Below are 14828 nucleotides of genomic sequence, written 5' to 3' on the forward strand. Positions count from 1 at the left end.
ACTGAGGAAATATGTGTGAATGTAAGCGCTGTGCACGAGCGAAGTAAGTAAGAGAGAAGTGTGAATGTGTGAATGAGGATTAATAGTGATTAACTAACGAGTGTGAGAATCACAATTAATCATACAAGGGTCACAAAGCGTTATTCTGAGAGATCTAAAATTTGCAGTCACGGGTGAATCTTAAACACCACGTTTATGTCCGGAGGAATCTAATAAGGAATTTCTCTAGAAGCTTGACATTAACCGTGACTGTAAAGCAAGTAGCATTTCTCTCAGACGACCGAGACCACATAATGCCAGAATTATCACCCCAAACTGTAAAAAGACAAAGGAAAAGTCATAAGAGGATTTTGGAGGGAGACTTCCGGTGTGCTCAGATGACGTGGCAGAGAGGGGGAGATAAGGGGGGTCAACAAGGCAGGAGAAAGGGAAGAAAGCAGTTCAGAGGACGCTCTGAACTGATGAAATTAGGAATTAAACCCAGCTGGTTTTAAATTTTAGTATTTGAGAGCTCTGTATTTCAACAAATTTAGGGTTTTGTTTGATTGACAACAATCAATTATAAAGATTGTATTAAACTTGATAAGAGATGAAGATTAATTCAGATTTTCATAGATGGCCAATTTTTTGGGGAATGTGATCACAGACAGGACCCTTCCTTTCCCCGACATAGAAGACAAAAGTTGTGTTTTTACGGTATCGTGTTTTTTGTGTGCACCAAACAAAGCCACGTTTTGTTTTGTTTTATTTTTGGACTTGACAAAATTATCTTTTGGACTTATTATGTAACCATAATGCATGACTAGATGAAAGTACAGGACGAAAAGACAGAAGTGTTTTTAAATTTAGGATCAAATACAGGCACAGGCCTGGGAAGTGATAATATGGGTAAATGGGTGACTACTGATGTTTTTGGACATAGGAGTAGAATGAGTAGTAAGTAAAGTGATAGTAAAAGTTATATCAGTAACTTATTTATTTGTATTATCATGAGGAAACCTCGTATTGCATGTAGACGTAAGTGAGGGAATAAGTTAAATAGTGACGTCCGATGTCCTCCTTGGAAAGACATGAATGGGTCATTAACTAAAGACAACAGGACACCAAGTCATAAAAGATAGCCAGAGATAACAGGGGCTATTGACTGGCAAATAATCTGGAGAGGACTCAGGATGGAGCAGATGTCGTTATCTTTACGTATCACAGTGACAATTAAGAGCAACACCACCTCAGGGGGAGGGTTGACGTGATGGGTAATAAGGAGAAGAGTTAACATTAACAGCGAAAGAATTTGACATTCTAAAGTAAATACCTGAAGGATTGTGGAGATTCAATCAAGAATTGAATAGACTTAAATAAGACAATATCATCTAAATTTAGACGCTATAGAAGTTATGAAAACCAGTGATAACAGGAACTTAACATTACAGGACTCAGGACGGAGTCAGGACGGACCCGGGGGGAGGAGTGTAATGCAGAAGAATAAATTTTATGAGACCCGCAGATTACCTGAAGATAGTGAAAACTAAACAGGGGGATGGGTAATCAATGCATGAGTTTAGAAGCAGAATGACAGGGATATTTTAAAGATAACTAACTGGAATCCCAGGGGATGCAGCGTCTGATACTTATATCAGCAGCAAAGAGAAAGTAAAAGCAGGTTACAAGTGAGGGTAAGAGTAAGTGAAAAGAGAGAAAGAAAAAGCAGGTTTAGAAATTTGGAAATGGGTGTTTCCTCCGTTGCGAGAGGAAGACAGAGAGAGAGACAAGGGGAAAAAAGGGTTGATACAAAATGATGTGCCTTATAACCAAGGGGAAGGTTTAGGATCATTTTGATTTTTAATACACATATAGACTTGCTAGAACAAACTAATACACAATGTTTGTAAAGCACCACATGAGCAGGTGTGAGAGATTGAGTTTGAAACTCACCTGAAGCACATATAGAAGATTAGCACATATTACATTAGATGGGTGACTTTATTCAGGCCACACCCACAGAGGAGATGTGAAATTATTAATTATGATGAAGAATTCTAAGTTGTGAACTGACCCTTATGGCCAGCTCAACGGGGGAATTATTGAGATAATTATTATTGTTTGATGTATTTGAATACATACATACATACATACATACATACGCGCGCACACGTGGACACCAGACTTTTAGAGTTTGAAACTTTTAGAGTTTGAAACATTTAGAGTTTGAAACATTTGGAGTTTGAAACAAATGGTGGTAAAACAGATTTACAAGTTACAGATCGCAGAGGCAGTGTCGGATTACAGACACACAGGGTGGGAGCCCAGCGCCGTGTAAGGGGGGGCTCAGCCAGGGATGTGACCGCTGAACTGTGAAAGGTCAAGAGGTGACATTGCGGAGTGGAGTGACAGACGCAATTCCATCTCTTCCTTGATTACATCTTGGATTAGTGAACGTTGTAAACTATCTGGATTATTGAATTTTGTTTAAATGTAGAATTGTGTAGAAGTTTGAGAAATGGGCAAAGCCATTTATCAAATGGAGGGATGTACGTGTAAACAAATATTCCGAATCAATAATTACTAAAAAAAAATTGTAAACAAGAAAACTGTTTGAAATAGACTGAACTGTCGAAAAGACTTTGTTTATCACCGCAGCAGAGAACGTGTTGGAGATGTGGTGTTTACAGAGACAGAGCCAAGTGGACAGCCAGTGGACAGAGCCACACCGTGTCGTCCTCACACCGACCAGGGGAGGACGAGAACATGGGTGCTCTCATGGGAAAGTGAGAGAAATGTCTGGACAACACAGCGGCAGATCCATAACATCGCAGACGCAGGACTTCGTTTGTATGAGTTTTGTCCAGAGTCTACGATAGAGTACGATACTCTGCTACGATGAACGAGAGCCAGAGGCTACGGTGCGCAGAGTACCATACTCTGTGGAAAAAGAATCAACAGTTATCATCATCACAGTGATGACGGTAATATGGGTGCTGAACACCTGTATTATGCACCGGACAATCGGGACAATCGGGACAATCAGGACAATCGATCAACATACACAACTGTGTATACCGGTTAATGGAATATAGAGGGAAGAAAATAAGTGATCAACATGAAAGGTTGTGAAATGCATGATGTGTAATAATGTACAATGTATAATTGACATGACAGAAGCTGAAGAAACACAATGGCATATTATACAGCCACAGTTGTTTGCACTAACTAAGAGAGTTTTTTATCTGCTACAACATAACTACATGTAATGTTAATGAGATTATGAATTGAGATGGGAAATGTACCAGTTCATATGTGTCATAGGTGTGACCGAAGCGAGCAGCGGGAGGAGGTCTCTTAAGGAACCAAGAGAGGACGTATGGTGATGTGGGGACACTTGTGGGACGTTGTGCCTATGTATCCCTTTTGTGGCCAGCCATGGTCATAACAAAGACCAGCATCACCCAGAACCATACCGCAGGGTCAAGGTCGAGAGGTTAGTGGACAATCTGGTCCCAGTAGCACCTGATACTACGTATTTGATTCTATTGGGGTGTCCAGAGAGGTCCCTGACGAGTCAAACTGACTGACCAGAGAGCAGCGGGTTTGAGGGCTTTCCGCTTGTACTTCTATATTTCCCATCACACCGCACCAAATTATAGACAAGATAAATTGTCTGTTCGTCAAATTACAGAGATTGACCAATCTGACTAAAAATTTAGGACAGTAATGCTGTAGAAATGTTGTGGGCCGAGAGAAAAGAAGTGTGTTCAATGTTGAGAAATGTGCATAAACTTTTTGTGTGTAAAAGTGTCATTTTAACACCAATATGAAAGACATGTTGAAAACTGAAAAGAATAATGTGTTTGGCATATGATACAGTAGACTAATGCTTTGATAAACAGGAGGGAAATGTGATAAAATGTGAATATATGATTATATTTCTGTGATGTATTTTATCTGCATAATAGTGATATTTTATCTGCATCATTAGTCTAAGAGAAGAACGGGTGTGTGACAAACTGCATTTGTTTGTGAAGGTATCATAAAGATGGGCCAAAGGATGTTTACCCTAGGGGGGGTGATAACCCAGAGGAGTCTGGGTAATGTTTACCCAAGGCTTGATCTCTACGGAAAAATACCAAGTGCCTTGATGTGAGGCTGACCAATGAGAAATGTGACCCGCCTATTCCAGAATATCTAATAAAACCAACCAGCATGGGAAAAAACGAGGTGAGACGCGGGGGTGAGACGCAGGAGGGTCAGCCAGGCTCCTTACAACGGCTTGGCTGACACAGTCCCCGCGTTTTCTCCCATGCATGCCACACAAATGTCTGATGTTTCTGTGTCGTTTCATATTCTAAGTTGAATTGTGTTCTCAATGTGTTAAGGAATAGCATCGGCGTATGTCTGATTCCATGACACTGCCTCTCTCTCTCTGCTTCTGTTTGTCTGTCTCTCTGCTTCTGTATGTCTGTCTCTCTGCTTCTGTTTGTCTGTCTCTCTGCTTCTGTTTGTCTGCCTCTCTCTCTGCTTCTGTTTGTCTGTCTCTCTGCTTCTGTTTGTCTGCCTCTCTCTCTGCTTCTGTTTGTCTGTCTCTCTGCTTCTGTTTGTCTGCCTCTCTCTCTGCTTCTGTTTGTCTGTCTCTCTGCTTCTGTTTGTCTGCCTCTCTCTCTCTGCTTCTGTTTGTCTGTCTCTCTGCTTCTGTTTGTCTGTCTCTCTGCTTCTGTTTGTCTGCCTCTCTCTCTCTGCTTCTGTTTGTCTGTCTCTCTGCTTCTGTTTGTCTGTCTCTCTGCTTCTGTTTGTCTGTCTCTCTGCTTCTGTTTGTCTGTCTCTCTGCTTCTGTTTGTCTGTCTCTCTGCTTCTGTTTGTCTGTCTCTCTGCTTCTGTTTGTCTGTCTCTCTATCTCTGCTTCTGTTTGTCTGCTTCTGTTTGTCCCACTCTGTTGATCTGTCTCTCTCATGATCACATTGATGATCGCCACAGCATCTTAACTCTGGTTCTCCATCACATCCACATCTGTCGGGTTCTGTCAAAGCCTCTTCTCCATCAGGCAAGAGGTCATTTAGTCAAATCTAAATAATTTTTGCTATTAAATTTGCTATTTAAAGTGCCTTATTGTGAAAAGGTCAAACTTTATGAATGAAGTATTGCTAAAAATAAAGATATCATAATTAATTAAATAAATGTGAAAGGCCACTATTTCAAGTCTTCCAAGTTATATGAATATTTATGTCTTCCATTCACTATTGATAGGGACGTAGGCATGGAAAGAAAATGTGTAAACTGCGATGTGTGTAGAAATGCAGGAATGTGTAATGTTTTCACCTCCTACAGTGACCTGGAGCTCGGCCTTCCCAGTGCCGACACCGTTGATGGCCACACACTGGTACGTCCCTTTGTCAGACATGCTGAGAGGACGCTCGAACACAAGAGTGCCATCAGGCTGAGGAACTGCTCCTTCAGGCACAGCTTCACCATCTCTGAAACATGCAGAAGAAATGAGCAACAATAGTATTACCACTGGAATATTATGCAGTTCAATTTGTCACTTTCACTGTATCAAAATACAGACAGAAATTATGATTCTTTAGGTAAAACAGGTAGAAACAGTTGCTCAAATATTTAACAGTATTTGTCCAATTTGATATAATGTGCAATAAAAAGGTGCTATACCACATCCAATAAACCCCATAAATAAACACTGTGTAAACATGAGCACAATAAAGGCACATACACAGTCAGTCAGTCAGATACACACACACACACACACCTACACCCCGCCCCAGGTAAGGATCTGCCCCCAGGACCCTCCTAAATACAAACACACATCTGGTAGTCGAGTGGTTAAGGCATCAGCACATATTATGCCAGACTTCGAGTGCAGCCGGCTGCAGTGTCGTGAGTTTGAATCCTGACTAACAGTGTACTGCATGTCCTCCCTTCTCTCGCCTCCCCCATTTCATTCTCACCTTTCCTGTCTAAAAATAAAAAGGAAACCACAAATGATCTGGAAACAATTCTGTAGTGTATTTTCAGATCAATCTAAAAAGAGTCCACACATGTCATGTGGTTATAATATGGGTCTATCGGAGAAACCCTTTTCAAACTACACGCTGATCCAACAAAAACAAAAACATGTCAATCACTGTGGTACCCACGGTGGTAATAAAAAGCTCACACTAACACCTTTTTTTTTTTAAAGATTATGTGGCCCGTAGGAAAATACCGAGTGAAATGGGGATAAGAGACAACTATAAAACTTCTGAATGACTATTACCTGATTAATAATACCATCATGATTTCTTCCTGGCATCATGACTCAGGGTTTGGAAAAAGCTAGGAGCAACTCCTTTTCCCCCTGCAGCACTTTGCACCATAAATTCCCCACACCACTAATGTAAAAGTACACATTCACAGAAATGCCCGGTACTTTTTGAATATTCAGCACATTGCTTGATAACATCTTGTACCCAACTTCCTATATTTTTTTTTTTCTGTGAATCTCACCCCTCCTTCGTGTGAAACTGTCTGTCTGCTCCTGGCACAAGCTGCAACAAGACACTGCCACTTACTTTAACTGAGAAAAACAGGTTCAAGAGGGGTAGAAAGAGAGAGAGAGAGAGGCAGAGAGAGAGAGAGCGAGAGCGAGAGCGAGAGCGAGAGCGAAGAGAGGAGAGAGGAGAGAGGAGAGAGGAGAGAGGAGAGAGGAGAGAGGAGAGAGGAGAGAGGAGAGAGGAGAGAGAGAGCGAGAGCGAGAGCGAGAGCGAGAGCGAGAGCGAGAGCGAGAGCGAGAGCGAGAGCGAGAGCGAGAGAGAGAGAGAGAGAGAGAGAGAGAGAGAGAGAGAGAGAGAGAGAGAGAGAGAGAGAGAGAGAGAGAGAGAGAGATGGGGAGGATAGAGAATGGGGGAAGAGAAAGGTAATGAGGGTCTTTAACTTGGGACATTTATTGAAACTTAATTCAATTAAAATAAATGAAAAACAACAGACCTCCAAAAGCCCAGACCCCCAACAACATTGACCTTAAATTTACATCTAAATACAACATTAAAAAAAAAATATTTCCATTTCTCACTGCATAATAAACTCCCACCCCTGCCCACACCTCCTGAAAGTCCCCCAGATCCCCCACCAGAGAGAGGAACTCCACTCATAAGCGACCCACCACCAGTCTCTTTAGCAGCAGTTCACAGTCTACAACCAGAGCTACGTATTTGGTTCCTCCTGGTGAGCCAGACACTGAGCTTCCTTTGAGCAATTTGTACCAAGTGAAGCCCAGGCCCAACCCCTCCACCCGACCACTCAGAAGCCTGAAAAGCGGAGTGAGTCTGATCTTGGGTCAAAATGGGCAACACGTGTGTTTGAGGGCCTGAGGGAGGAAGAGAGGGAGACAGAAGGAGAGAGAGAGAGGGAGAGAGGGGGGGAGAGAGAGGGGGGGAGATAGAAAGAGAGAGGAGAGGAGGAGAGAGAGAGACAGAGAGAGAAAGAGGGAGATAGGGAGAGACAAGAGGAGAAAGAGAGCAAGGCAGCAAAAGAGAGAGAGAGGGAGATAGAAAGAGGAGGGGGATACAGGTAGAGGTATAGAGAGAGCTAGAGACCTTCAATGCCACTGATCGAGAGAGAGAGAGAGAGAGAGAGAGAGAGAGAGAGAGAGAGAGAGAGAGAGAGAGAGAGAGAGAGAAAGAGAGAGAAAACTGGTTCACCCGGTCTTAAGCTGAAGATACCAAGAAAGACCAAAAAGCTGAATGTAACTTGAGATTTGAAGTGTTTGTCTTGTTTATGGTAGATGTTTTGTCGTGTGGCGAACGGAAAGTCCAGGAATGCACAGCTAATTCATGCACAAACGTCGTCAAAACTGCTCATTTGAATAGTTTGAACACTTTTGACATGTTCTCTACCCTGAGGCGTAACAGAAGATTCTCATATCTATCTTTCTTGGAGACATTTGTATGGTGAACATTTATCTACTCTGGTGTTGGAGGAGGAAGCACACCCTGGGAATGTTAAACGTAATAAAGGTTAAAGGCCAAAAGAAGAACCAATACTCCACGTCTGAACTGGTTCACTTTGGCGCAGTTTTGGTCTGGTCCGAAAATGTCTCCACTGTCTTAAGTGAACCATAATGGCCTGTTTACCAATGATGTATGACTCGGTTTAGCTTCCGACACGCTTTTGAGCAAGATGATTGGATAAACATGATAATTTCCCAACAAATGCTGAGTTGATCTTATTATAAAGCATTTGACATTATCCAAACCCAATGCATTACATAAAGAGAGGTTAAATGTGGAGTAGAGTTGCAAAGAAAATAAACAAACCCAGAAGTAGTTTCCTGTTTAGTAAAGTCTCACAATGACACAAGCTTGGCAGTACTAAATGTTTTTTTGTGAATTGCTGGGATCGTCCTCATGATCAAAAATTATAAAACAGGTAAAATTTTGATTTTGTTTATTAGAAAACGGGTTTTGTTTGAGTGACGTCAGCTGCTCACGTAGCAGACCCCTACCTCTGGAAATATGTTGTTCTGTTTGAAGAGCAGAATCAACACCTGACCATTTTATACGGAAGAAATCTTCCAGTAAGGCTATATAACTAACCACTGCTATGCAACTGCGTCATGTAAGTAAGTAAGCAAGCAAGCAGCATAACAATAGCATCGTTGTGCTCTGAGCGGCTGTGGACCTGCATTTTGCCTGTGGGCCCGAACAGGGAAACGCAAATCATGCACAGAGAGGCTGTTTTACATGAGAAAGAATCAACATATCACTGCTGTGTGCTGTGTGTAAGTCAGTTTCACAGAAATGCACATGTGAGATGACATCCTGAAAAGGGGATCATGGATTGTTTTTGTCAAAGAACTTTAAAAGTCTTTTGTTTTTCTTGTTATTGTTGTTATTGTCGCTTTTCCTGTTTATTGTCTTTGTTGTACAGTATATGTAAAATAAAATAAAAAAAAATATTAAGAAAAAAATAAATTAAAAAAAGACAAAAGTCTCCAACTAGTATAATTGTTAGGGGTGCATTTTCGGTTTGTGGTACGGCCTCAGTATATCAGACCAGTTTGTTGTCTTGTCTCGTTGACAACAAACTGAAATAAAACGGTCTGAAATAAAAGCAGATATGAGCAAAGAAGACCAAATGAACATTTTTGGTGAACCCATAATAAAGATGTGACTTTTCCTTTGACATCTGAGCTAAACCAGGTCCAAACTAGGAGTCAGGCTAAAGCTATTCCAGGACTAACCTGGGTCTAAGCAGGACAAAGTACTCTAGAATACCACCAGGAGTAGCATTATGTACCTGTACCAGTTAGTTGCTCAGCTGTGAAAGTGAAGTGGGTGTTCAAAAAATATTTACCAACAGAAAATACCCCAAAATAGTGTCATACATTTATAATAGTGTCAAACATCTGTGCATAATTTGTGCACACATAATTAATGTTAGCGCATACTTTTTGTTTTGTTTTGTTTTTGTAATAAGTATCAATTATCAATATCTCAAAAACAAAGCAATTAACGTCAATTATGACGGACAAGCATGCCAAAATGATGCCTGCACCATTTTGGAAAGGACAGGACACAACAGAACCAGTAAGGAAAAGTCGGCCTTTCCACTTCATTTAGATGTAATAATAAGCAATTATAAATGTATATAGCCAATAAAGAGGCTAATGTTGAAGAGTCCGCATATGCAAGTGACAATTAATCATCGGATATTTATTTAGAAAGAAACTATTATTAATAAATATCTTGGTTGATGTCTCACAAGACTACAAAATCAGACGATTTAATCGGTAAAGCAATTTATCTGTTGGGCCCTACTTGTTTAATCATAGAAAATGAATAATTAATCATGAATTGACAGAGATTAATCACGTTAATCACATTAATCAAATACAAGCAGGCCTGGACTGGCCATCAGGTGCACCAGGGCCGGTGCACTTTTGGGCCGGTCACTGTAAGACTTGAGCAACTCGACTGATATCAACTTCACCAGTCCACTCTCAATCAGCTTTCTCTTCCTATGCTTTACTCTAGTTGATGGAGGCCCACGGACATGGCCCAGCTCGTTATAACCCAGGCTGGCCCATGTCAGATGACAGAGCAATGCTGGACATCACTTGAGCATCATGCTGACTTCATCTTAAAAAAGGAGCAAAAAGTTAGATGTCCTAATGCAAGTGTATGAAGCCTGGATTATTTAGGGTCCACTTTAGAAATAGAAAAAATAAAAACAAAGTAAAACAAAACATACAGAACATTCTAAACTCTTAAAAACTTCTATTAGAGAAAAAAATAGTGTCATGGTCTAGACAACCCAAAAAGTTGTATACACGCTAGGTTCTAGGATGCTACAAAGCGTGGAATGCGATTAATTGTGATTGATAACATTTCAGCACTATTGTTATTCATTACAGTATTTAGGCATTAAAACAACAATCTAATAGCTGTTTTTCATTCTTTGTATTCTTTGGCTACATGAAAAATGAAAAACGTTTCCTCATCTCGGCAACTCGAGATTAAGATCATTTTTCAGTTCCATGAAAATTACCGCCTGCTCAAATTGACAAGTGCAACCCAAATTGCCATTTACAAAGTCACACCTCCCAATTACAGCAAGAACCTTACGCCTCCAACCTACTATTTACTCTAATGAATATCTTCAGTGTGGGCTGTGTGAGAAAGTGACATTAGCACACACTCACCAGACAGACAGGGTGAGGTGTACCGAAAGTGTTACCTGAGCCACTTGAAGAGATGGGGGGCAGGGTTTCCTCCACTCACACACTTGAGAGCAGCCTTCTCCAGACCCTGGTGCCAGTCATCTTTGTAACCAGTAATCTCAGCGTGGGGAGGGTCTGACAACACAAGACATGTGTTCATGGCCAATCCAGGAACAGCCAATATCAATTCATTACAGCAGATTTTAAGACATTAACTCAAATATGAGTGTAGTTTCAGTACATTTAGTGCAGTGCCCTCTTTGCACTGAAGCTTCAATTAAAGCTTCATATGCTTCCTTTAGTCAAACAATTGTCAAAATATTGGCCTATTCACCTTATTCAGGAAGTTGGCCAGAGCACCTCCAACTGACATAATCCTCTTTCCGGTTGTATTAGTTAGAATAGGGCTACCAACCTCGAGAGAAAATAAGATCTACACAGACTAAAAAAGTCATTTTCAGGCCCAGGGAATCTGTGCATTCTTGACTGGACAATTTGAACAATACAACAGAAGTGCTGATCTGTGGCAAAAAGGGGCAAAAGTGGGCGGAATAAGGTGAATAGCTCCAGCAGAGAATTTACTTTTGAAACACAATGAAATAATATCTTCCTACTTACATTATTCATTATTCGGTTTAGCTAGTTGTTACAAAATCCTTTAGGAAACAGATCCCGATAACATGTTAAATATGTATATTTTAAATTTCTTATGTACAACAACATAAGGGTAATAGTAGTAGTAGAAGGTGTATCTGTGGAGAAGTTTTGGCTGGTGATAATAATGTGAGCAGAGTGAGAGCTGTTTTAAATAGTCTTCCTGTTGAGTCAGTGACAATGATCTAAACACAGGAAAGGCTGATGTGGCATGTACACATTTAGAAGCAGCTTCATGTGCACGCACATTGAGCAACACTGTACTGCACAGAAGGACCTGCACTAAGAGCAGAAAGACAGAATATACTTTTGAAATTTGAATCGTTGACCATTACTATCACTACTATCACCTCATCAAATATTCTTCAAGCAGTTTTACCTCTGATCCCAGAAGCTCATGTAGCAGTGATACAAAAGTAAAACCAACTTTCAATAAGAATTACATGAACAAAACAAAGAAACCACTGCACAAATGTCTTCAAATTCAGGTTTGCAAACGGCTGTACATCTTTATCTAAAAGCCATAAGTCGCACATTTGACGACAGTATGGTAACATTTTAAGTAGGGAGAAGGGATTGTTTAAAAAATGAGTGAAAGATAAGAAAGAAATATCTTCTTTAAATAGGAATGCTTTGAGATACAACCGCACCACATTTTACAACAGCCTCATACGACCCTTGCAGACAAATGCTAATTAAGAACCGCACCACATTTTACAACAGCCTCATACGACCCTTGCAGACAAATGCTAATTAAGAACTTGACACTTCTGAGGAGAGATGGCGACCTAAAATTAAATTTAACTTTTTGAATGGAAAAAATTGTTAATTTTACAAATAGTTGTTTAGTCTTATACAATTTAGCTTCTTATTTTTAGTTCTTAGGGATACATCGTGACCTGAATAGTCACAATTATTGCGTAACCTAACAATATTTACATGTCAATCCAACAAAAATGTGCTAAAAAGTGCAGTTGTGGTTTAAGTGTCAGACAAATGTAAAATGACTGTGACATTACACATAAAAGTGTATAATGTTTCCAAACATATTGCCAGTACTAATATATTATTTGGTGGCAGACCTGTTTACCCCCAACTAAAAACATTGTATAGTTTCCACACTGAACTCACAGTGCACCACCAGCTTGTTGGAGAGCCTTTTCGGGCCCTTGAAGCTCTCGTGCCACACCAGACAGTCGAGCCGCTTGTGGTTCATGCTGCGGAGTGGGTAGAGCGCGTACTGGGACGTCACCACGCCATTGTCGTAGGTGCGGTTGGTGGACTGTCCCGTCAGCTCAGTGTCCCAGGACAGCTGAGGGGTGGGCAGGGCGGTGGAGCGGCACGTGGCTACTACTCCATATGACCCCTCCTTGAGGACCACAGGCTCCAGGGATGAGATGGGAATGGCTGTGAGGAAAGGGAGGACAGGTTAGAAGGAAGAAAAGGCAAATAACGGTGGCCACCCAAACCGGTTAGTTTTAGATCGCTTTGGAATAGTTCTAATGGGGGAATACATCTCCATCCTCAGGGTCTGGCTCTGTAATTCCAAGTTTGTGTCATTGTGATACGTGGCTAAAGCGAAAGTTACCCTCTGTACAGTGTTCTCGCTGGGCTGAGGTTGATGGATGGTGGTGGGACAAATCGCGTGAGCACCGTGTGAGCGAAAAAATTTCAAACATTGTCATGAGATGCAGTTTCCAGTGTTATTTACCTCATTAAATCCTGATTTAATCCATATATATATATATATATCCTATTAAGATCACTCTTTTGAATATTACCTGTGGGAGCTTGGTCAATTGAATTTATCTGTTCCATGGAGGAGGAAGGGTGGTGATGGCGCAAAATGCTCCACCGCTGATAGACAACGCTCCTTACCTTTTACGCATGGACTCGCAGCGCGCTGGGACAACGAGCATGATGCACTTGTAGACTTTTGCAGCTCTTGATTCACGCGCGCTTCTTTTATAAAAGGCTTTGACCGACTGCGATCGCAGCGCAGAGCTGAATCCAAACGCTGAAACATGTCATCCAACAACTGCACCAGCGCTGTGCCCTGCCGTCAGCGCCAGCAAAACCAAGACGAAAAAGAAGCATTTTATAGGACAGAAAGTCAAACTATTCCGTGCAAGTGAGCCTGTCCGCAGCGTTTTGATATACTCTGAAATGCACTGTTTTGGTGACATGAATAAAAAACACAATCGTTTTTCTTCAACCTGGCGTTTTTTTTTTCAACCTGGCGAAATCTTTTTTGGCATGGCGGTGACGAGTGGAAGAATGACGGCCCGCCATGCTAAAACCGTATCTAGTTGGCTTTGGATAATGTCCGATGCATTTTGCACTAGAAAAAAATCAATTTTCAGTTTTGTGGGTCAATAAAAAAGGAAAGCATATCTTAGCTCATGCTAAGACATGCTAACTTTGCTTTGCTAAGTCTGGCGGATCAACCCTTAAGTTCCAGCATCACTGGAAATATGGCGCAAGTCAACATTGGGAAGATTATTTTTTCTTCTTTATATCTGCTTTTTTCACCTGAGTTTGTGTTCTCTCTTGTCCAATCATCTTTCTCTAAAGTGGTCCAGAAGCCAGCCTCAATAACGATAATTAATTTGTATTTTGTTGTCCATCTGCAAAGTGCTAAAACATGCTTGTAAGTATCTTGGAGTAAAAATTAAGAACAAAAACTGAAATATAACATTTTACCTTAGTTTGAAAGCTGATATTACATCAATAATAGTTTGTGAAGAATGCCAATTCCTTGACTTATGAAAATAAAATAAAATCTATGATGTATAAACAATGTATAAGTTGTATACAGTGAGGAAAACAAGTAATTGAATACCCTGCAATTTTGCAAGTTCTCCCAGTCTGAAATTATTTTAAGAATCCATAAATCTCAGTGTATGATTTTTAAATAATTTATTTGTCTGTTACTTCTACAAATACATTTGAACTTATAGAGAAAATCAACGTTAATAATTGGTACAGAAGCATTTGTTTACAGAGTTCAAATGTTTCCTGTTGTTCTTGACCAGGTTTCCACACTGCAGCAGAGATTTTTGCCCACTCCTCCAGATCTTTTTTTCAGCTCCAGCCAAAGATTTTCTATTGATTTGGATCCTTGATATGCTTCTTAACACTCTTTGGTTATCCTGGCTGTGTGCTTCAGGTCATTGTCATGTTGGAAGACCCAGCCACGACCCATCTTCAATGCTCTGACTGAGGGAAGGAGGTTGTTGCCCAAATTCTCGCAATACATGGCCCTATTCATTCTCTCTTAATACAGAACAGTTGTATCATCCACTGTGTAGAAAAGCACCTCCAAAAGCAAAATGTTCCCAACCCGATAATTCACAGTAGGGATGGTGTTCTTGGAATGGTACTCCTTCTTCTTCCTCCAAACACAACAAGTGGAGTTTATACCAAAATGTTCTATTTTGGTCTCATCTGACCACATGACTTTCTCCCATGA

The 14828-nt window shown here is 40.7% G+C and overlaps 1 protein-coding gene across 1 annotated transcript in view; it reads right to left on the reverse strand.

Moving 5' to 3' along the window:
* nectin4a (nectin cell adhesion molecule 4a) overlaps positions 1 to 14828 on the reverse strand; it is a 49016-nt gene that overhangs the window by 7945 nt on the left and 26243 nt on the right. Inside the window, exons 4-6 of the mRNA XM_072458499.1 lie at positions 12488 to 12763; positions 10720 to 10837; positions 5308 to 5462 (exon numbers count right to left, since the gene is read on the reverse strand). Coding sequence (XP_072314600.1) covers positions 5308 to 5462; positions 10720 to 10837; positions 12488 to 12763 — 549 coding nt within the window. The remainder of the gene's footprint in view (positions 1 to 5307; positions 5463 to 10719; positions 10838 to 12487; positions 12764 to 14828) is intronic.

The sequence above is a fragment of the Eucyclogobius newberryi genome, unplaced genomic scaffold, assembly GCF_026437365.1.
Source record: "Eucyclogobius newberryi isolate DKJ021-1_F unplaced genomic scaffold, fEucNew1.0.hap1 SCAF_22, whole genome shotgun sequence".
NCBI lineage: Eukaryota > Metazoa > Chordata > Actinopteri > Gobiiformes > Gobiidae > Eucyclogobius > Eucyclogobius newberryi.